At 50.1% G+C, this 21254-nt stretch overlaps 2 protein-coding genes across 4 annotated transcripts in view; one reads left to right on the forward strand and one right to left on the reverse strand.

The window, feature by feature from the left end:
* PALM3 (paralemmin 3) overlaps positions 1-14521 on the forward strand; it is a 38987-nt gene extending 24466 nt beyond the window's left edge. For all 3 annotated transcript variants that reach the window (XM_077921561.1, XM_028712109.2, XM_077921562.1), the window contains 5 exons: positions 333-457; positions 2533-2647; positions 7296-7326; positions 9511-9618; positions 10896-14521. In XM_077921561.1, the coding sequence (XP_077777687.1) occupies positions 333-457; positions 2533-2647; positions 7296-7326; positions 9511-9618; positions 10896-13174 (2658 nt within the window). In that variant the 3' untranslated portion in view covers positions 13175-14521. The remainder of the gene's footprint in view (positions 1-332; positions 458-2532; positions 2648-7295; positions 7327-9510; positions 9619-10895) is intronic.
* A 6454-nt stretch (positions 14522-20975) lies between these two features.
* IL27RA (interleukin 27 receptor subunit alpha) overlaps positions 20976-21254 on the reverse strand; it is a 28942-nt gene continuing 28663 nt past the window's right edge. The window contains exon 15 of the mRNA XM_077921563.1: positions 20976-21145. Coding sequence (XP_077777689.1) covers positions 20984-21145 — 162 coding nt within the window. The 3' untranslated portion in view covers positions 20976-20983. The remainder of the gene's footprint in view (positions 21146-21254) is intronic.

Raw genomic sequence — 21254 nt, forward strand, 5'->3', positions numbered from 1 at the left:
CACTAAAATACATTTCCAAACAATAAAAGCAGTTGACAGAGCCGGCACTGAATATGCTGAAAATATCTGGGCATGTAGCCTGGCGTGAAAAGATTGTACTGTCGGTGATTCGTGTGTGACTGCTTGCCCATATAGACCTATATGTGCATGTGGTTGAACAAAGATGCAATTCTGGGTATGCGCAGGAATGATCTCATGTGTGCCTGTGCATATATGCATGACTGTAAGCCCATTGTCTTGTCTTGATGTGTCCCGACAGCCCACGTGTCTCTGTCGGCGTGAGTGTCCAGTGCAGGATTGCTGACAAATGCATTCTCTGTCTTACTTCTCAGAGGAAATCCCTGCGTGATCGTTGGCTGATGGAGGGAACATCCTCACCCACAGACGACAATGACCACTTGTCTTCTGTCTGGGAGGCACAGAATCGCATTCAGGAATTAGAGCAAGATCTGTCCAGGTGGGTGTGTCTTAGGTGATGGCGGGGCAGTGGTGGAGGAGCAGCACTGAGAAGAACACACCCAAAGGGGTTTCATGGTTTTACCCAGCACAGAGGAGCAGCCACCTCAGTCCCCCCCTTCTCTTGCCCCTCCCTGTGTCAAATTTTAGATTGTAAGGCCCTCGGGGCAGAGACCTGTCCTCTTCACTCTCTACAAAGCATCTCACATTCTGTTTTTATTTATAAAAGTATTTATATGCCCCCCCCCTCGTGAAACATTAGGCTGGTGTACAACAGGAACATTTAAAATGAGACAAAGCAATCATAAAAATGACTGGCTACTCAAAGAACGTTTTGGGCAACTACTCAGGCTTGTTTGCATTTAAATATATATATATATATTCAAGAGATACCTGAAAGTTAAAAAAAAATGAGGATGCTTTCTGAATCTCTGCTGGAAGAGGCAACGTGGGGCTAGCAACGCTTAAATGTCCATCTCCTAGTGGAAGCCAGTCAGGCCGCTAGTTGCAATATATACATAAATAGCAACTACAGCCACAATAATGTGCTGTTCCGGCTGAAGCTGCAGATGGAAGCTGATGATGACATCAAGGTCTCTGGAGGACGTGAAGGAGGGATGTTTCGTGGGCACTTTGTGTCCCCCTCATGCCTCTGCACCTTCTTCTTTCCGGAAGAGAAGATGCCTGAGACTAAAAACAACAACAACCAACACTCAGGACAGAGAAGCTTGAAACCATTTCCTGGCCTGAGGGAGCTGGAGGGAAGGATGCTCAACGGAGTGATTAGTCAGCAAGGCTCCTGAGGATTAAATCACCCTCCAGCAGCAGCAGGAGGAGGAGGAGGGGGAGGAGGAGGGCAGAATCCCCCAGGCAGTGCAAAAGTGATAACTCAGCGACAGGGGTGGAGAGCCTCCAGCAGCCTGGCTGTAAATGAGGGGGTGGGGGTCTTTTCATACCCAGGCGCACAAGCAAGAAGCCAGGATTTGTCTAACCAAAGGATGTCAGAATACAGTACTTGCTCATGAAGGATAGCGCTAAGGTTCAGCTCATAAGGTTACTTAATTCCGAAGGACAGGAGAGCAAATTGTTCCCAGAATAGTGACTGGTAAGTTTAGAATGGGGCTGAAGATCTCCGGCTTAAAACCCCACTCAGAACAATGAAATACTGTATTTTTTGCTCTATAAGACTCACTTTTTCCCTCCCAAAAAGTAAGGGGAAATGTGTGTGTGTCTTATGGAGTGAATGCAGGCTGTGCAGCTATCCCAGAAGCCAGAACAGCAAGAGGGATTGCTGCTTTCACTGCGCAGCGATCCCTCTTGCTGTTCTGGCTTCTGAGATACAGAATTTTTTTTTCTTGTTTTCCACAACACAACACAGTAATAAATCAACACCAAATCAATAAAGCACAAGTTATTTCAAGCCAGTCCATAGCACTCTTAGTAGCATGCAGATGCATCTAAAAAGCCAGGTCTTAGCCAGCTGGCTAAAGATCAGACAAGAGCAAGCCGGGCAGGTTTCCAGAATGAGGAGGCAACCACCGAGTAGGTCCTGTCTGTCATAGCTACATGCTATGCTTCCTTTTGCCAAACTTCCTCAGAAGGTTTTTAAATTACGGGGGAAGAGGACAATCTTGAAGGTAGATGTGATATGCTTTCTATGGCCAGTTCCAGTCTACCATTGGACTGCTGTATTTTAGATTTGCAGATTCCAAAAGCATGTAAGAAGGAGGCCCCACTCATCTAGATGTTACCAAGGCATGTGTTGTGATAATCAAGCGCATCAATTTCCTGTGAACAGAGTCCTGGTTTGCACATCTCTGTGTCGCAATAATCATGTAGATCAGGGGTGGGAAATTTGTGGCCTTCCAGATGTTGTTGAACTCTCAACTCTCTTCAGCCCCAGCCAGCAGGACCAGTAATGAGGGGTAATGGGAATTGTCGTCCAGCTCTAACCGCAGAGCCACATGTTCACCAGCCCTGATGTAGAGATTTGGTCATGGCCACCATTGTTCCCTGTGACTGCTTGCCAGGGACATGAACTGTTGTCCTTTAATGGCTGTTCCTCTCTTTTTGAAGCCTCCAAACTCAGATGCAGCAGCTGGATAATCCAGAACTTCACCAGGGACTGCAGCAGCCAGAAGAGCCTGTGAAGGCTTTGAAGGAGGTGAAGGCATTGGATGGCATTGGGAAGGTATGAGTAGTTCCTGATCTCCTCTGTTGTGGAAAATGCAAAACTGCCTATCAAGCACAGAATTTGACATTATTTGCATGTTACGCTCAGCCAAACCATGGCTCAGTAGGAATGTGCAAGCATGTGGGGTCCAAGAGAGGGGATTGGGGCCACTTTTACTACTCTTTAGTCATTTTGCTGCTGCTTGAGCTAAGCACTGAGCTAAGCATGGTTTGGCTTTGCATGTTGTCTCAAGCCAGGCTCAAAGCTTAGCACTCTCCAGACTAATCATGTAACCAAGGTTTATCCCATGATTTACGGCTTGTGGTTTGTCTGGGAGAGCTAAGCCACGAGACCAGACCTGGGTGATAAGCTACGCCAAAACTAAGGCTTAGCTCAGCGTAGCAGCAGGAGATTCAGGGAAGCAAAAAAGAGACCCCAATCTCCTCTCCAGTGGCCCACATATGCATAGTTTGGCTCAGCAAACGGGCCAACAACAAATGAAATTTCAAAAGCCGGGTCTTCATTTATTCAGGCAACAGGACCTAATGATCAATGCTTTGTGCCCTGTTTTGTAATTCTTGAATGTTCGCTCCTACAGCCTACCTGCCTCCAGTGTCCATATTCTCTCCCTTTCTATCAACATTTTCCAAGCTCTTTTAGAATTTGGATCTTGGAAACAGAGTATTTTGTGTTAGAGTTGCAAAAGCACCTCTGATCCATCATTCAGTAGACATCTTTAGGCACCATGTGAAAATGTTCATCTTCAACCAAGTCTTCTGCTGATTTACATTCTATGTCTTTTTAAATGTGCTGGGGGGGGTTATTGTTTTGTTCTTGTTTTTATTGTGTATTTTGCGTTTTTATGCTGTGAACCTCCCTGGGATCTTGGGATGAAGGGCGGTGCAGTCGTACCTTGGAAGTTGAACGGAATCCGTTCTGGAAGTCTGTTTGATTTCCAAAATGTTCGGAAACCAAAGCACGGCATCTGATTGGCTGCGGAAGCCCCGCCGGACATTTGGCTTCCAAAAATAGTTCACTAACCGGAACAGTCACTTCCGGGTTTGCGGCGTTTGAGAGCCAAAACTTTCAAGAACTAAGATGTTCAAAAACCAAGATACAACTTTCTACACATTTAATAAATAAAAGGTTGTAAATGTTTCACTTTAGATAGAGTTCAAAATTGTGGGTTCATTATCTAGTGAGAAACTGAATTTTCCATCTAGAGATGAGGGATGACTTTGGATGCAATCTGGAAGAGATGAGGAAGGGAAGGAAGGAAGGAAGGAAGGAAGGGAGAGAGAGAGAGAGAAAGAAAGAGAGAAAGAAAGAAAGAAAGAAAGAAAGAAAGAAAGAAAGAAAGAAAGAAAGAAAGAAAGAAAGAAAGAAAATCAGTCACTGGAGCTTACTTTAGGTCAACCTACTCCCGTTGCTCAAGGGACGCGGGTGGCGCTGTGGGTAAAACCTCAGCGCCTAGGACTTGCCGATCGTCAGGTCGGCGGTTCGAATCCCCGCGGCGGGGTGCGCTCCCATTGCTCGGTCCCAGCGCCTGCCAACCTAGCAGTTCGAAAGCATCCCCGGGTGCAAGTAGATAAATAGGGACCGCTTACTAGCGGGAAGGTAAACGGCGTTTCTGTGTGCTGCGCTGGCTCGCCAGATGCAGCTTGTCACCCTGGCCACGTGACCCGGAAGTGTCTCCGGACAGCGCTGGCCCCCGGCCTCTTAAGTGAGATGGGCGCACAACCCTAGAGTCGGACACGACTGGCCCGTACGGGCAGGGGTACCTTTACCTTTTTACTCAGTCCCTGCTCCTGCCAACCTAGCAGTTCGAAAGCACGTCAAAGTGCAAGTAGATAAATGGGTACCGCTCTGGTGGGAAGGTAAACGGCATTTCTGTGCGCTGTTCTGGTTCGCCAGAAGCGGCTTAGTCATGCTGGCCACATGACCCGGAAGCTGTACGCCGGCTCCCTCGGCCAGTAAAGCAAGATGAGCACTGCAACTCCAGAGTCGTCCACGACTGGACCTAATGGTCAGGGGTCCCTTGTGGCATCAGAAAGGCCACAGCAGGTTTCCCACCCCTGATTGAGTGCAAATGTCTCCAGAAGACTCCAGCAACTGAGCCACAATACACATTTTAGAGGAAAGCAAAACATTCTTTCCATTCTGAACCCCCGATGTGGATCTCAATCAGACCCTGTGATAATGTGTCTGCACCAATATGCAATATTCTTTCTTTCAGCTTCCTCTGGTTTATTGTTGATATACAGTGGTACCTTGGGTTACAGACGCTTCAGGTTACATACGCTTCAGGTTACAGACTCCGCTAACCCAGAAATAGTGCTTCAGGTTAAGAACTTTGCTTCAGGATGAGAACAGAAATCGTGCTCCGACAGCGCGGCGGCAGCAGGAGGCCCCATTAGCTAAAGTGGTGCTTCAGGTTAAGAACAATTTCAGGTTAAGAACGGACCTCTGGAACGAATTAAGTACTTAACCCGAGGTACCACTGTATGCCTGTTTCTCACACAGATGAGCCACCTCCTCTTGAATTGTGCTCATACACCCACACACAAGTCAGGCCACATGAGGTGTGCAGAAAGAAGAGGGGAGGGATATCTCTGTGGGAGTGGAAACACTCCTCCCCAAAAAAATAAGTTAGTGGGACGGGGTGGTGATCAAGGCAGTGAATTGGTGGATATTATTAAAAAATTAAGTCAATTAAATTTCTCTCCCACCCCTCCTCCCCAAGGAGGCCTGGGTGCCATCGTTTTTGTCATCTTACATTACAGCGTGAAAGCAGACATTGCATGTTATTTATTATTTAGTTCAACAGTTTGAAAATGCTTAATCACCACATCTCTAAGCGGAGTGCTAGAGACCCAATACAATAGGCCTGTCAATAAACTGACACTATAAAATCCCAATTCAGTTAAATAACCTACTGGGATTTTTTTAAAAGTATGCAGTAAGTGCCAGAAGGTCAACAATGGGAGTGGGGTGGGGGCTTTTTGACCTCAGCTGAAAAGGAGTTTTACAGAATCTACCTTGAAGTAAGTTCCATGGAGTTCAGTGGAATCTACTTCCAGGTAATGGTATGCAGTTGCAGCCATAAAGAAGCATGTGCTTTAAATGCTCGTTTGTACTTCTTCTTTTTTTAATATAAATTTTTAAAAATCATTTTTATTAATTTTCCAATAAAAAACATCCAATTAATATATCCAATCATAATCCAATTAAAATAAAAAACTAAAATTTAAAAAAGACCAAATTATAATCATAATTATTGATTTTTCGGGACTCCCCATAGTCTGGACCTCTGAAGCATATCTCCAAATCTCAGTCCTGCCTCTCCTTGTTGTTTCCATATTTTCCACATCCTGATTTTAACGCTTTAAATTTAATAGAAATATTTTTAAAGCAGAAAATTCTTCCAGGGATTGGGGGAAGAGATGCCTTGGTGATGTCACGGGTACTGGCCAATAAGCATTGTGCAAACACTGTATTCTGTCTTAGTCATTGCTTTAACCTGGGAAAGGGCCTTAGCTCAGTGGTAAAACACAAGGTATGTGTGGAAAAGGTCTCGGTTTCACTTCCTGGCATCTTCAGGCAGGGCTGGGAAAGAAGACTCCTGTCTGAAGCCTTGGAGAGAGGCTGCTAGTCACTTTGGAGTTTGGCAATACTAAGCAGGGCCAATGGTCTGACTCAGTGTGGTGTAGTGGTTCAGAGCGATAGACTCGTAATCTGGTGAACCGAGTTCGCGTCTCCGGTCCTCCACATGCAGCTGCTGGGTGACCTTGGACCAATCACACTTCTCTGAAGTCTCTCAGCCCCACTCACCTCACAGAGTGTTTGTTGTGGGGGAGAAAGGGAAAGGAGAATGTTAGCTGCTTTGAGACTCCTTCGGGTAGTGATAAAGCGGGATATCAAATCCAAACTCTTCTTCTTCTTCTCAGTACAGTGGTCCCTCGGTTTAAGAACAGCCCTGTTTACGAACTATTCGGTTTACGAATTCCACAAAACCGGAAATAGTGTCCTGGTTTGCGAGCTTTACCTCGGTCTAAGAATGGAAGCCAAATGGTGGAAGGGCACCAGCAGCGGGAGGCCTCATTAGGGAAAGTGTGTCTCGGTTTAATAATGGTTTCGGTTTAAGAACGGACTTCTGGAAAGGATTAAGTTTGTAAACTGAGGTACCACTGTATAAAGCAGATTCCTGTGTTCATACTTTGCAGGATTTTTGTGCAGATAAAATGAGAGAGATCCTTATGGAGGCTCTTCTGAGCTCTTTGGAGGAAAGACAAAGAATCAATATGTTGAATAAATAAGAATTTGAGAATGAGCAAAAGCCACCTCAATTTTATTTTTAAAAAGATGTTTACAGTGGTACCTTGGGTTACATACGCATCAGGTTACATACGCTTCAGGTTACAGACTCCGCTAACCCAGAAATAGTACCTCGGGTTAAGAACTTTGCTTCAGGATAAGAACAGAAATCATGCTCTGGCAGCGTGGCGGCAGCGGGAGGCCCTATTAGCTAAAGTGGTGCCTCAGGTTAAGAACAGTTTCAGGTTAAGAACAGACTTCCAGAACGAATTAAGTACTTAACCTGAGGTACCACTGTACTAGTGATCTCTTTGGAGACTGTTGCCATGAAGTTCCTTTCTTTTGTTTTCAGGTTGATGGGACCTCTTCCTCTCCTCCAGAAGGTGAGTCATTCTCTATTTGCTGGCATACCTCTATCATAGTGGGTGCAATTTGCCTGGCAGTTCTTCTGCACAAGCTTCATTGGAATGAATGGGAATCTCACAACTGTCAGTTGCAATTTTCTGAACTATGCAGGTCAACTGGTTCAGTCCCATCCAGGACCTATGAAATCACATCCCACTGTGCTTTAAGCCAGTGTTTCCCAACCTTTTTTGGGCAAAGGCACACTTGTTTGATGAAAAAAATCTTGAGGCACACCACCATTACAGCCCCGTGACGTCAGCGCGCAGCGTCACGCCGGGAGGGAAGGGCGCCGGGGCGCTGCTGCTGCTGCTGCCGCCGCCACTCCCGGCAGGCATGGGCCCAGCTGAGGCGGCGGCGGCTGTTGTGGTGGCGGCGGCGATAGCGGGCGGAGGAGGGGGCGGCGGCGGGGCCGAGGTGGCCGGCGGCGGCGGGGGAGGCGGCGGCGGGTGGAGCAGGAGGGCGGCCGAGGCCGGTGAGGGAGTAGGGTTGCCCGGGGCTTGAGGAGCCGTCGCCGGGAGTTGCTGCTGCTGTTGTTGCTGCTGCTGCCCGGGCATGCCGGCCTCCTCCTCGTCCGCTGTCTCGCGCTCCTCCCTTTTGCGCGCGCTGCCCCGCCGCCGCCCCATTGGCCGGGTCCTGTCAGCTGATCCTGTGTTATTTCCTGTGTGTGTGTGTGAGGGGAGAATGGAGAGAGAAACCTCGGCACCACCACCGCGGAGCCGCCCCCGGCTCGACGCGGATCCTCGCCGCCGCCGCCCCGCCTCTCGCCGCCCGACTCACCCGCCTCCCTCCCACGGCACACCAGGCAACGTCTCGCGGCACACTAGTGTGCCGCGGAACACCGGTTGGGAAACACTGCTTTAAGCAACAGCTTTCCACTTCTTCCTCTCTTGTTTTCTGCAGCCCAGTTGGCGGATATAATAAGACAGAAGGTGGGCCCCCTATTCCCCAAGCGTATTCTGCGATTTACTTTCCCAGATGTGTGTTGAAAGATCCACACCTGCCGGACTGAAATCTGATCTCCAGCCAGCTCTTTGTGTGAAAAGGGCAGGCTCAGAGGACAGAGTAACTAGGAATGAACACAGTCATGATCCATGTCTGTGTGTATTGTTTCTTTATCTATTCTAGATTGTTGGTACAGCCTTGTAGGGCATTCAGATAAAGAAACAGCCCTGGGACGTGTTCCAGCCTGTTCCAAGCTTAGGTTTCTTCTTTGCCTTCTGTAACCTCAAGTTTGGAAGCCTTGTCATTTAGGCAACCTCTAGCCCACCTTTAAAAGGGACGTGGGTGGCCCTGTGGGTTAAACCAGAGCCTAGGACTTGCCGATCAGAAGGTCAGCAGTTCAAATCCCCACGACGGGGCGAGCTCCCGTTGTTCGGTCCCTGTTCCTGCCAACCTAGCAGTTCGAAAGCACGTCAAAGTGCAAGTAGATAAATAGGTACCGCTCCGGCGGGAAGGTAAATGGCGTTTCCGTGCGCTGCTCTGGTTTGCCAGAAGCGGCTTAGTCATGCTGGCCACATGACCCGGAAGCTGTACGCCGGCTCCCTCAGCCAATAAAGTGAGATGAACGCCACAATGCCAGAGTCGGTCACGACTGGACATAATGGTCAGGGGTCCCTTTACCTTTATCTTTACATAGTCCAATGCTCTGATCATTAAGCTAAAAAGGTAAAAGGTAAAGGACTCCTGGATAGCATGACTAAACCACTTCTGGTGAACCAGAGCAGCGCACAGAAACACCATTTACCTTCCCGCCAGAGCGGAGGGGCACCTATTTATCTACTTGCACTTTGATGTGCTTTCGAACTGCTAGGTTGGCAGGAGCTGGGACAGAGCAATGGGAGCTCACCCCATTGCAGGGATTTGAACCGCCGACCTTCTGATTGGCAAGCCCTAGGCTCTGTGGTTTAACCCACAGCGCCACTTGCGTCCCTTAATACATATATTTATAGTATAATATTAATAGAAAACACCTGTTACCTCTGCCCCCATTATCCACAAGGGTCCAGGCTGAACTGCCAAGACAGAGAAATACCTTTCCCCCTTGACCTGCCACCAGGTGCTGCTGTCTCCTACCCCCACCAGGCTTTGCCCTCTGACCTATGACACACCCCTCTCAGAGGACCTGATAACTTCGTCTGAATGTGACCATTAATTCCTTGCAGAGAGAAGTGGCCCTGAGTCCAGGCTTGTGTTGGCTCCTGTTCCACCCAAGAGGTCTCTGCAAGCAACAGCCCAAGAGAAGCTGCAGAATGGAGACATGCCGGGAGGAGGTGGGTGCTGGAGACTGGCAAGGCCTGCCCTTGAGTAAGCTGGAGAGGGAGCTTTCTTTCAGCCTGAGGGCCACCTTCCGTCCTGCGCAACCTCTCGGGAGCCAAATGTCGGTGGTGGGCAGAGCCAGAGGCAAACGTGGGCCGAGTAACTCATGTAAAGTTTACCTTGGTGTGCTGAGTTGCCACACATGCTCAAACACTCCTTTCTGCCCTCCGTGCAGCCAGACATTATCTGAGCGAGGGGACACCTTCCTGCTGGGCAGAAATGCTCCAGGAGCCTGCGAAGGAAAATCTGTCCTGTGTGTAGCTGGGGAGATGTGGCTTGAGGAGAGTCCCCAGGGCCAGAGAGAGAGAGAGAGGTTTGGAGGGGCACATTTGGCCCCTGGGGCTGAGTTTTCCCACCGCAGGGGTGAGGGATCAGGCTAGGAGGACCAGAGGCAAACCCTTCAACTCAAGCGTTTGCATTCCAGTGGAGCATGGGGTGAAGCAAATTTCTGCAAACATGGACTTTGGTATTGAGCGGCAGAGCATTTGGCTGGAATCCTGAAAACCAGAGTTTTCCCTTAAAAGCAGGTTTGGGGATGCAAATGTTAAGGTTTGAAGTGTGCGGCACGTGGGACCTCTCCGTGGTATCACGACAGAGGTCAGTATCAATCACTTCATAGCCTCTTGTCTCGCCCCATGACTTGCAAAAGCAGAGTGAATTATGCAAAGTGCGCGTGTCCTTGTTTGTCTACCCCTTTCAAAGTTCATCTCTGGTTTGGTCAATTTAGACTCTGGACAATGGACTCGGCACAACACCTCTTTATATAAGTAACTGTGTCTTATGGGGGTTCGCTAAACTTTGGCCCTCCAGCCTACAACTCTTCCTCCTCCTTGACCATTGGTCATGCTGGCTAGGGTTGATGGGAGCTGTAGTTTATTTTATTGAGAATATTATACTGCTTCCTGTCCAGCTTTGCTTCTTTGTGTTACAGTCATACCTCTGGTTACAGCCGCTCCAGGTTGCGTTTTTTCGGGTTACGGACCACCGAAACCCGGAAGTACCAGAACAGGTTACTTCTGGGTTTTGGTGGTCACGCATGCGCAGAAGCACTAAATTGCGCTTTGCGCATGCGCAGAAGTGCCGAATCGCAACCTGCGCATGCGCAGATGCACAGACGTGGGTTGCGAACGTGCATCCTGCACGGAACACGTTCACAACCTGAGCGCCCACTGTACTGGTAAATCAGAGGACCCGAGTGCCTGAGATAATGTTGTTGCTTTTTCCTCCAAAGGTGTGTTTGGCAGTGAATGCAGTCCTGAGAAGGCAGAAGTCGATGTGACCCCTTTGACTGAAGAAGGTGGGGACGTCCAGCCCCCACAGAGAAGTGCTGAAGCTGCTCCGGACGTGAAACTGGCCTGCCAGAGCTTGGGCCTCAGTGAAGCCTCTCCCAACTGCCCAAGAAAGCTGGCAGTGGAGGAGATGGTCATCCGAGACCACTTGGGCCAGGAAGTGGGCAGCATGGATGCTGTGGGGCAGAAGCAGAGCTCCATTGGGAAGGAGGAAGACTTGGAGGGCCACCCTGATTTAGGGCATGAGGGTGAAGAAGGGAGCAAGCCAAACCACCTTTGCAGTGCCTCGAGTTCAGTGAAGGCCCCTGGAGCTACAGAAAGCCGGGTGGACAATGAACTGGGCAGCCGTGACGGTCCTGAGGGAGAGTCCCCCACTTCTTGGGATCATCACAGTCCCTCTAAGGCACCGCAGGCTGAGAATAGCTGCCTTGATTCTCCCAAGTGGCAGGCAGAGGCCAAGCTGGAGATGGGCTCCCTGGCCAAGGAAGCAGAACTGATGGGAGCTGGGCAGAAGGAGTTCCCAGAACAGGGTGCCAAGGAGGCGGATCCTGCCCGAGGCCTAGCAGTTGGCCATGTGGAGCCAGTGATGGGGAGACAGGAAAATCTAAGCGGAGAGAGCCTGGGGTCATGGCTGGACCAGCCTAAGCTTCCTCTGCTGGACCAGATCCCTGATCTGGAAGAAGCCAAGATGCCACTTCTAGATGAAGTCATGTCGTCATCATCACCTCTGCCAGACCAGGTTCCAGTGACACTTCAGGAACAGATTCTTCCTCCCCTGCAAGACCAGATTCCATCTTTTCAGGAAATGGAGGGTTCACGCCTAGAGCCTTTGTTACCAAATCAGAGCCTGTCCACTCTTTCGGACCAGACTGCTCCTTTGCAAGAAAGGAAGGAACTGCTTTCAGCCCCAGTTCCACCCCCACAGCAAGAGTCCCTTTTAGATCCAGCCCCACCATCTCTGCAGGACCATCCTTCCTCTTCTCCAAAAGAGAACCCATCCTCTTTGCAGGGTGAGGTCACTTCTCTGCAGGACCAGATCCCATCGCCTCTACGTGAAGCTAATGGGAAACCTCTGGACCAGATCCCAACATCTCTACAAGAACAGAGTGCTGCTCTGCCAGATCAGGTCCTGTCACCTCTACTAGACCAGCTCACATCTCTGCCAGAGCAGATCCCTTCCTCTTTGAATGAAACAGAGAAATCGCTTCAGATATCGACAACTTCACAGGGCCAGGAACTTTCTGGGGTGGAAGCTAAAGGATCCTTTCCAGACATAATCCCCTACCAGCTCACTTCTCTGCCTGATCAAATAAATTCCCTTCAAGAATCAGAAGGGTTGTCCTTGGAAGAGATTCCAGTCATTCTGCAGGATCAAATGCCAACAGCTCCAGAGGCCTGGATCCCTTCTCTGCCAGAGGAAGACGTCATTCTTCCAGGCCAGATCCCACTCCCTGTGGATGAAGGTAAGCATTTACTTCCAGGGGAGTCTCCAGCATCTGTACCAGAGCCGATCCCACAAGCTCTTCTGGACCAGAACCCAACATTTCTGGAGGGTGCAGCCCCTTCTTCTCTGCAAGAGGCGGGAGGATGCCTTACAGACCAGATGCAGGCATCCCTGCCAAGCCAGACCTCACCTTGTCTCCTTGAAGCTAAAGGGTCACCTCAGGGCCAAGCTCAACCCATGCTAATGGAGCAGGTGCCAATCTCTATGCAGGGCCAGGCAACGTCCCTTCAGGAACCTGAAAAGTCTCTTCCAGAAAAGCTGGAAGAAGTGCCCCTTATGCCAGGCCAAGCCCCTTCCCCTAACCCAACGGCTCCAGATGCTTTGCTCTTGTCCAGCCAGGACGTTGGCCAGCCTCTCCTGGACAAGACTGTATCAGTGGGGAACCAGGAGCTGAAAGAAGGTGGAGGTGCCAGCCTGGCCTCAGCAGCAGAAGAGGCGAAGGAAGTCCTGGAAAGTCTCCACGCTGAACAGCAACCTCTGCTGCAGGAGGCCTCAGCAGATGCTCTGGACATTTCTGTCGGAGACATGCAGCCCAAGACGGGGATCTTAAAACTCCAGGCAGCCACTAACCAGGAGGCCCCAACCTACACCACCACCTCTGCCAACACTGCCTCCTCATGCCAGCTCCAGCCCACGGCACCCCGGCAAGGGGAAGACCCAGAGCAGGGGCAGAGCAGGCGCAAGCAGAAGTCATGCCAGTGCTGCTCGGTCATGTGAGCTTGGCTAGGATGCCCTCCTCAGGAACAGGAGTTGTTGATCTGGTCCCAGTGGCAGGCTCTGAAGTTGGTAACATGCCCTGCCAGTAGTCTACTGTATCTCTCTCTCTCTCTCTCTCTCTCTCTCTCTCTCTCTCTCTCTCTCTCTCTCTCATACACACACAAACACACACACTCCCTGGGAGGAGATTGATGCTGGTTGTGTTCAAATAGTGGATTTGCCTCTCCATGTTTATCTCTCCATGTTCCCCTGGAGTGGGTGAACAGGCGGGAGAGAAATCTGATGCTCTAGCTGTTTGGGAGGCTCCAAGTGTGTCTCTACATGACATAGTCACACGTAGGCACTAACACATGGACATGCACCCACACAATTGCAGCAGGCACACTCTGCACACTAGCAACATGGGTCCACATTGCTGACCATGCATTGTCATGCACTAACGCATAGACTCCACCAACATGTTCCCTCCGCCTGTGTTTCCTGTGTATGCATTCTCCCCCAGACACACACATTTGTGTAAAGTTGCGTAGTTGGAATGCACATATCCATGCACAGCTGTTGTTAACATGCATACACAGGCACATACAGTCACATATCCGTTTGCATGTTGGCCTGCAGTGCATCAGTTCACACCCCATGGTTTCATGTGCCAGTACGAAAAGACATCTGCTTCCACATGCTTGTACATAACTCGCATTGGGCTGGATACGAGAGCTACACCTATGCATGCAGAACTCTTGACACCTCCACTCTCCGCATGTGCCTGAATCCCTCTTGCCAGCTTGACATTACTCTCCAAAATCAGTCTGGGCGCATTCCAGAGAAACTGAGCAATACCTTCTTCCCTTCGTACTGCCTTCTGCACATAGGCTGAGGTGCCCCAGCTGTGCCACGATGGATTCTGCCACAAATACTCAGCACTGTGACACTTTGGGCACAAGAGGACTCTGGGACAGCAGGAGCTGGCGATACAGAGAGACTCTGGACAATGAGCTGCTGGAACCCTCTCAGCTTGGATGTGGCCTCCCAGCTAAGATCTCACGTGGTGCAGACTTAATGCTCTCCCTCACAAGGACAGACTGAGAGACCTTTCCTAACTGTGGAACCCCCCCCCCCCCATTCCTATCACAGCCACTGGGTCCATGCTCTAGCCAGAGTACAGGGACTCCCAGCCCTCCTCCTCACAACCACCCACACCCTTCCCATGACTGTTTATTCTATGCACTTTGTTTTTAATTCTAATTATCTAACTTCTGTTAGGGCCACCACCAAAGTCAGTAAGAGCCTTTTACATGGTCAGTTCCTGGGCAGTACTGGAAGAGTCTCAATTAAAGTCAGATGCAATGACGAGCGGGACCTCTGGCTATGCTTGGGGTGAGGAAATGGGTCTGGTGCTCTGGAGCTGGCAAAGGGGTGGTCCGCAGGGATGTTCCAGCTACCAGCATCTTTTTACTAACAGCCACAGCTAGAGGAACAGCACGACCCAGATGTCAGGGCAGAAAACACAGGCAGGTAATTGGGGGTCCTGGGATTATCCTAAATAGGCAAAGGTAAAGGACCCCTGGGCAGTTCAGTCCAGTCAAAGGCGACTATGGGGTTGCGGCGCTCATCTCGCTTTCAAGCCGAGGAAGCCAGCGTTTGCCCATAGACAGCTTTCCCGGTCATGTGGCCAGCATGACTAAACCGCTTCTGGTGCAATGGAAGTCAGAGCGCACTGAAATGCTGTTTACCTTCCCGCTGCAGCGGTACCTATTTATCTACTTGCACTGGCATGCTTTCAAACTGTTAGGTTGGCAGAAGCTGGGACAGAGGAACAGGAACTCGCCCCGTCACGCAGATTTGAACCGTTGACCTTCTGATCAGCAAGCCCAAGAGGCTCAGTGGTTTAGACCACAGCGCCACCCACGTCTCGCTTCCGTCACGATGTTCCTGCTCTTTCTAGCAAGTGAGGCCCTTGACTTCTGCCCTAAAGGCCTTCCCAGCTAGCCCCACTTCCAGCTCCCTTGCATACTGAGAGGCGAGAGGAGGCATTTCAGCAGATGCTGACAGGGGGGCATGGGTGTAGCCAGGATTTATTTCGGGTGGGGGGGCAGGCATTGTTAGGGGCGACACAGAACCGAGTTATCTGCAGCGCAATTGGTCTGTTAGTTAAGTATTTTTATTTATTTACTTGTTCAGCTATGCCCATGTGGGGAGGCTGTATTTGCAAGATCCTTGTTTTGTGTTGAGGATTGGACTTGGTGACCCCCAAGCTCCCTTCCATATCTAGGAGTCGAGGAAAAGCTGCCAAGGTGATGTTGGGCCACAGACTCATGGCAAAGGCTTGGTGTTTCCATGTTAAGCAGCACCTGTAGGGAGGGCAGCTGTGGTGGGGCAAAGCTTTGGGGCAGGTGTGCCAACAGGAGATGGTGCCACGCAATGCATATGCAACCTCCCCAACCACAGAGGAAGTGCTTCTGTTCTACTAAGAGAGGCATGCAGGTAAGTGAGCCTGTCCCTACGACACCCACAGCCAGGCCAGTGAGTTGCCAGCTGGGTCCACTCCTGGGCCACTCACCTTGGTCTCAAGAACACCCAAGCTTCTGTTGTAGAATCAGTGCAAGGATCAGAGCACCCAGAGTTCTTCTAGTGGGTTTTCCTGTTGCCTTATTCAGGCTTAGGTTTCTACTCCTGGAGTTATTTGTCCAGGACAAATCCTGCAGATTTCATGTAATGTGCCTGTCTTTGTGCTGGCACCAAAGGCAGCCCTAGTATGAGGCCAGATTTCAGTTGATCGGGTGAAGCCTTTGTTCGGTGCCCAGTGAAGCAGAGCGCTCAATGGCCTTGCCAGCCCCGGAAAACAAGCAATATGATTTTATTTCAACCAAAGGATTGAGCCGCGCTGTTTTCTCACGGGCAGTTCAGAAAGCAGAAGAAGTGTCGTTTATCTAGGTCAGGCACGTCCAACAGGCAGATCGTGATCTACCGGTAGATCACTGGACGTTTGTGGTAGATCACTGGCAGATCACTGGCTCCCACCAAAAGAGCTCAAAAAGTTTGGTTCCCCTAAAAAAAGCTCAGCATGAACCCCCAAAAAACGCTCAACAACTTTGACCTGAACCCAAAAAAAGGGGATAGATCACTGCCAGTCTTTAACTCTGTGAGTAGATCGCAGTCTCTTGGGAGTTGGCCATCCCTGGTCTAGAGTAAACACTATTGGGGAAAGGAGAACCCTGGCTCCCAATCCCATACCACGCCCTTCTTCTTACTGCCCGACTGTGAAACACTACGAAAGCCGTTGCTTGGAACACCACGTTCCAAAGGAAGACAACTGCCGATATTTTATTGTTAATAATTTTGCTTTCTACCACCCTCTCCATAAACCAGTACAAGTGTGGAGGCAAGGAGCGACTTTTTGCCCGAGCTCTTACGGATGGCAGCACTAAAGGGAGAGTCCTTTCACGGGGGGGGGGGGGGGGGAGTTATGTCTACAAAGCAGATCATCTTCACAAGTATTGAGGCTGCTGGAATACCTCTGATCGATAGCTGGTCAAATGGTCACATCAGGACATACGGGGCAAGCCAGGCATTATGTCAATTGCAAAGGCATTCTGGGAATTGTAGTTTGAAAATGATGTTGTGCTGGTGTTGGGATTTCAGGCACAAATGGCACTCCTACCCATTACAGTACCAGAGGTTCTTTGTGTGGCATCCATGATTATGAAATAGCCGTAAAACTGATGGCTGTGGGGTAGAGACCTTCGAAGCACAGCCGCACCATTGCCCCATCCTCTATCCGGTAAGCCAGGAAAGGAACTCGGAAAGGATCAGGGTGAATTCCACTATAACTAAATGCAAGGCATATACAGCTGATGTATAAAAGCGTGAAAAAGAGATTTGACTGTAAACATACAACAGCCGGGGGAGAGCTGAGCATCCCTCTCTGCTTGAAGCATCATCATATTTACCACTGCAAGGTAAAGGTAAAGGGACCCCTGACCATTAGTTCCAGTCGTGGCCGACTCTGGGGTTGCGGCGCTCATCTCACTTTATTGGCCGAGGGACAGCTTCCGGGACATGTGGCCAGCATGACTAAGCCGCTTCTGGCAAACCAGAGCAGCACACGGAAACACTGTTTACTTTCCCGCTGGAGTGGTACCTATTTATCTACTTGCACCTTGAGGTGCTTTTGAACTGCTAGGTTGGCAGGAGCAGGGACAGAGCAACAGGAGCTCACCCCGTTGTGGGGATTCGAACCGCTGACCTTCTGATCGGCAAGTCCTAGGCTCTGGTTTAAACCACAGCGCCACCCGTACCACTGCAAACTGTGGTACAAACACACAGCAAAAGCCCATGGCCAAGGCAAGTGAAGGATAGTGGCTCTTTTGGCAGGGGGATGAAGATGTTTAATTCTACATGGCTTGCAGGGAAACAGACCTCAAAATGGAGAAATGTGTGTCAGATACAAAAATCCGCACACTAAAAGTTGTAGGTAGGAAACACAACCAAATACAACTGTGCTCAGTGGGCTCTAAGCTGTCTTGACCATGCAGGTAGCAGCAAGTGGGTGTACAAAAGCATCTGTCACACACATAACTAAGGGATGCTCAGATAAGACCCACCTCCTGAACAGAAAGAAGCTGCCTCTTTCATATCCACAGCATTTTCTACAAGGGAGACAGGAGGGCAGGGAAGGGGAGCTGCTCTCAAGGGAAGAGGGGACTTCATGCAGCTGCCCAAAGGTGGGCCCTAGAAGAGTCAGAGGCTGCAGCCCCAACTCTGCCTGCACTGGGGAACCTGGGCCAATTCCCTTCTGATCAATCCTTCAATGGGTGGCAAAGGAAATGGCTGCCATTTGTAATCGGAGGCATGCAAGGCTGCGAGAAATCACACACAGATTTGGAAAGGGGGGTCATTGCAGAATACACAAGACAAGCAATGAAATAGGAATCCAGTGGCTTGGGGGGGAAGAGAGGGAGACATTTTTATTTTAAAAACCAAACCAAACATACCCCACCCCCCAAATAAAAACTTGATAAAGCAGCTGTAACTTGTCAGTATCCAGAGCACCCTGAGCTTTCCTGCCCCCTGGTGGGGGCAAGGGAGTTGTTGCACCTTTTAAACTTGAACCGGATCTGCCAAAAGTTACTACAAGAAAGTATGCGACTGTCTTACAGAAGCACCATGTGACAGGTGGGGTGTAACTGCAGGCTTCTCTTTCTCCATACCTTTATTGGTAATGACACCATCTTGCATAGACATCTTCCAGGTGGCTGCAAGTTGTCTTAGCTGTGTTTCCATCAAGTGTGAAATACACCTGTCCATTGCATGCACAGGGAGGCCACCCCAATTCAATCTCCACCTCTGCTTTATCCATCCTGGGAGCACCTCTCTCTTTTTCTCTTTTTAATTGTCTTTATTGATCAGGGAGCACCTCTCAGGTGTGTTTCCTAACCCCACTGCCTTAAGCACAAGGCTCCTTTTTAATGAACTGCTGCTTTCCAAGAGGGAAAACTTCCAAAGCAGCTTAAAAGACACAAAACCAAACCAATGATATAAAAAGCAAATCTTAAAAAAAACAAAACCACCAAAACGTGTTTTTTTAAAAAAAAACAAAACCCCAACAAAAGGTCAGAAGTAACAGTTACACTTGGGCACAGGAACCAGGCCCCATCCAAAGGTGAGAGATGTATAGCCCTTCCCAGAAGCAAGCAGCATTTCTTCCTCTTTGGCACTTTGGCATTCTGCTGCCTTGGGGCTACAGCTGTGTGGGGTTTGGGTCTAGAAGCAGCTGAATACACTGATAGGACAACACAGGAAGCTGTTTTATGCTGAATCAGACCACTGGCCCATCTAGCTCTGTATAATCTGCAGTGCCTCTCTGGGGTTTCAGAAGGGACATTCCCAGTCCTGCCCGGAAATGATGGCGATTGAATCAGGAACCTTCTGCACAAAAAGTGTGTGCTTTGCGCCAGAGGCGTAACAAGGTAAGGTGGTAGCTGGTGCGGAATTTCTTTTGTCAGCACCCCCCCCCAATCGATGGCTCGGGGTAGGCTTGGGAGAGACACCTCTCAGCATTCTTGGGGTGTGTGTGGTTTAAATGGGTTCACAGCCAAAGAAAGGCAGAGAGGCATCATCACCCTAAACGCGCCCCGCTTGCTGGGTTGCACATGGTTTGGAGACCCTGCCCAGCGCCGGAAAGAGCGCCCGGTCTTCGGCACAGCGGAGTCGCTGGGAATACGAAGGCCGAGGCCCCCGCTCTCCCATTTCCCTGCCCACCTACCCAAATCCCTTCTCGCTGCCTTACTCCATGCTGGCACCCTCTGTTCCCATGGCAAAACAAAGCAAACTCCTCTTACTTCATCTTTCTTTCTCACCCACATCTAAAGTACGGATCCAGCTCAGATCCACTCACTGCGTCCTGGAGAGCGTGCACCTCTGGATGCAAAATAAGTTCGGGAATCGGGGGGGGGGGTGTTTGCCCCCTCCCGGGGATCTGTTGTCTTGACTCTGTCCCTATAGGAAGCTCAAGCCTGCCAGGCTGGGCAAAAAGGATTCCGGAGGGCCAACTCCTCCCCTCTCCTCGGTCCCAAGGTAGGAGTTGGGGACCATCTGGTCACCCAACAACCAAGAAGTGTGATTTGTGGTGGCCCCAAAGACTTCTCCCCAAACAACCTACTGGCTTCTAAACCGACCAGTGTAACCCTTGTCCAGTTAGCCCTTGCATGGGCACCTGAAGCAGCGGTCATGCCGTGCACCCGGGGGCGGGGCAAGCTGTGGGAGGGGGCATCTACCGCACACAGGGGCAGCAGGGCATGCCCCCCATGGTGTGCCTTTTTGTCACCCTCCTCACAGATTACATCTGGGGTGGACTGCCTCCCCCTGCCCCCTTCCTATACCCCTGCTTTGTGCTTCTGAGCTACTGGCCCCCAAAGAGATGAACGATGCCTCTGCTTAAGGAAGGAAGAACCAACCCCCCCCCCCACTGACACCATGGCTCTGTTGGGAATCTGAATACGTTCAGCTTCACACACAGAGTCAATTAGGGTTTGGCCGACAGCCAAGGCAATGTGAAGGAGTAAGTCTGCCTGGTGATACAGAGGCATGGAGACAGCTCCATGATTGGTCAAGCTCTCTCACGGGAATGATGATTTATGGCCTACTAACTGGAATGTGTTAGTTCAGAGTTCAGAGTTCAGCGTCAGTGAGTGAGGTTGAGAGTTGTGAGTCGTGTAAGAGAGAGCAAGTCAAAGATCCGTGTTCTGTTCTGTTCCTGTAAATAGTCCACTGTAAATAATAAACACCTATAACTACAAGTTCCTGGTTCCTGCTTCGTCCATCCTGTCTGCAGCCAGTTGCCAATTGCTTTCGTGAACTCTACGTTTACTCTGCTAGGTCTGGCTAAGGTCCTGCAACTAGTCAGAAAGTTGCGAAACACCAATAGGCTCCAGCATCCAGGTGGAGATCAAACAGCTGAGACAACAGAAAGACCGAGCCAAGTAGTAACAGCTTAACACCAGGAGCCTTGAGGAAGATCCAGGCTCAGTCCACAACTTCATTGTGCTTCCTCCTTCCCAGGAATCTCTCTGTGGCTGTTTTGAGGCCACAAGCACCGGTTAGAGCACCTGGGTCTGTAACCGACAGTTCTGCCCTTTGATCCATGGCATAAGAGATGCTCTGATAGCCAAAGAAATTGGCAGGGCACTTTTCCTACAGTATGTCCAAGGCTGAAGAACAAATGTGGGAGCATAGGTTGCTGACCATGGTCCAGCCAGAGATCAGAGGCTGTAGGAATAAGCTTCAGGTCCCCACTCTCCCATTGGTCTCTTCTCAAGCCAGCCTCTGCAGCTCCTCCAAAGTGGGCATGAATCGCTTCTCATAGCCAGAGAACTCCACTGGGGCAAGGGGCGTGGTCTGCTCTGGGGCTGGTTCCTTAATCTCAACAATGTCTAGCTCTTCTGGGAACTTGACTGGGCATTGGCTTAGGGCATCCTGCAAAACAAATGCAATAACCATAATTTATTTGCCTCCTATCTGGCTTGGTTGCCCCAGCCATTCTGGGCAGCTTCCTGCAAATTATAAAACCACAGTAAAACGTCAC

This window comes from Podarcis muralis, chromosome 17, assembly GCF_964188315.1.
Source record: "Podarcis muralis chromosome 17, rPodMur119.hap1.1, whole genome shotgun sequence".
Taxonomy (NCBI): domain Eukaryota; kingdom Metazoa; phylum Chordata; class Lepidosauria; order Squamata; family Lacertidae; genus Podarcis; species Podarcis muralis.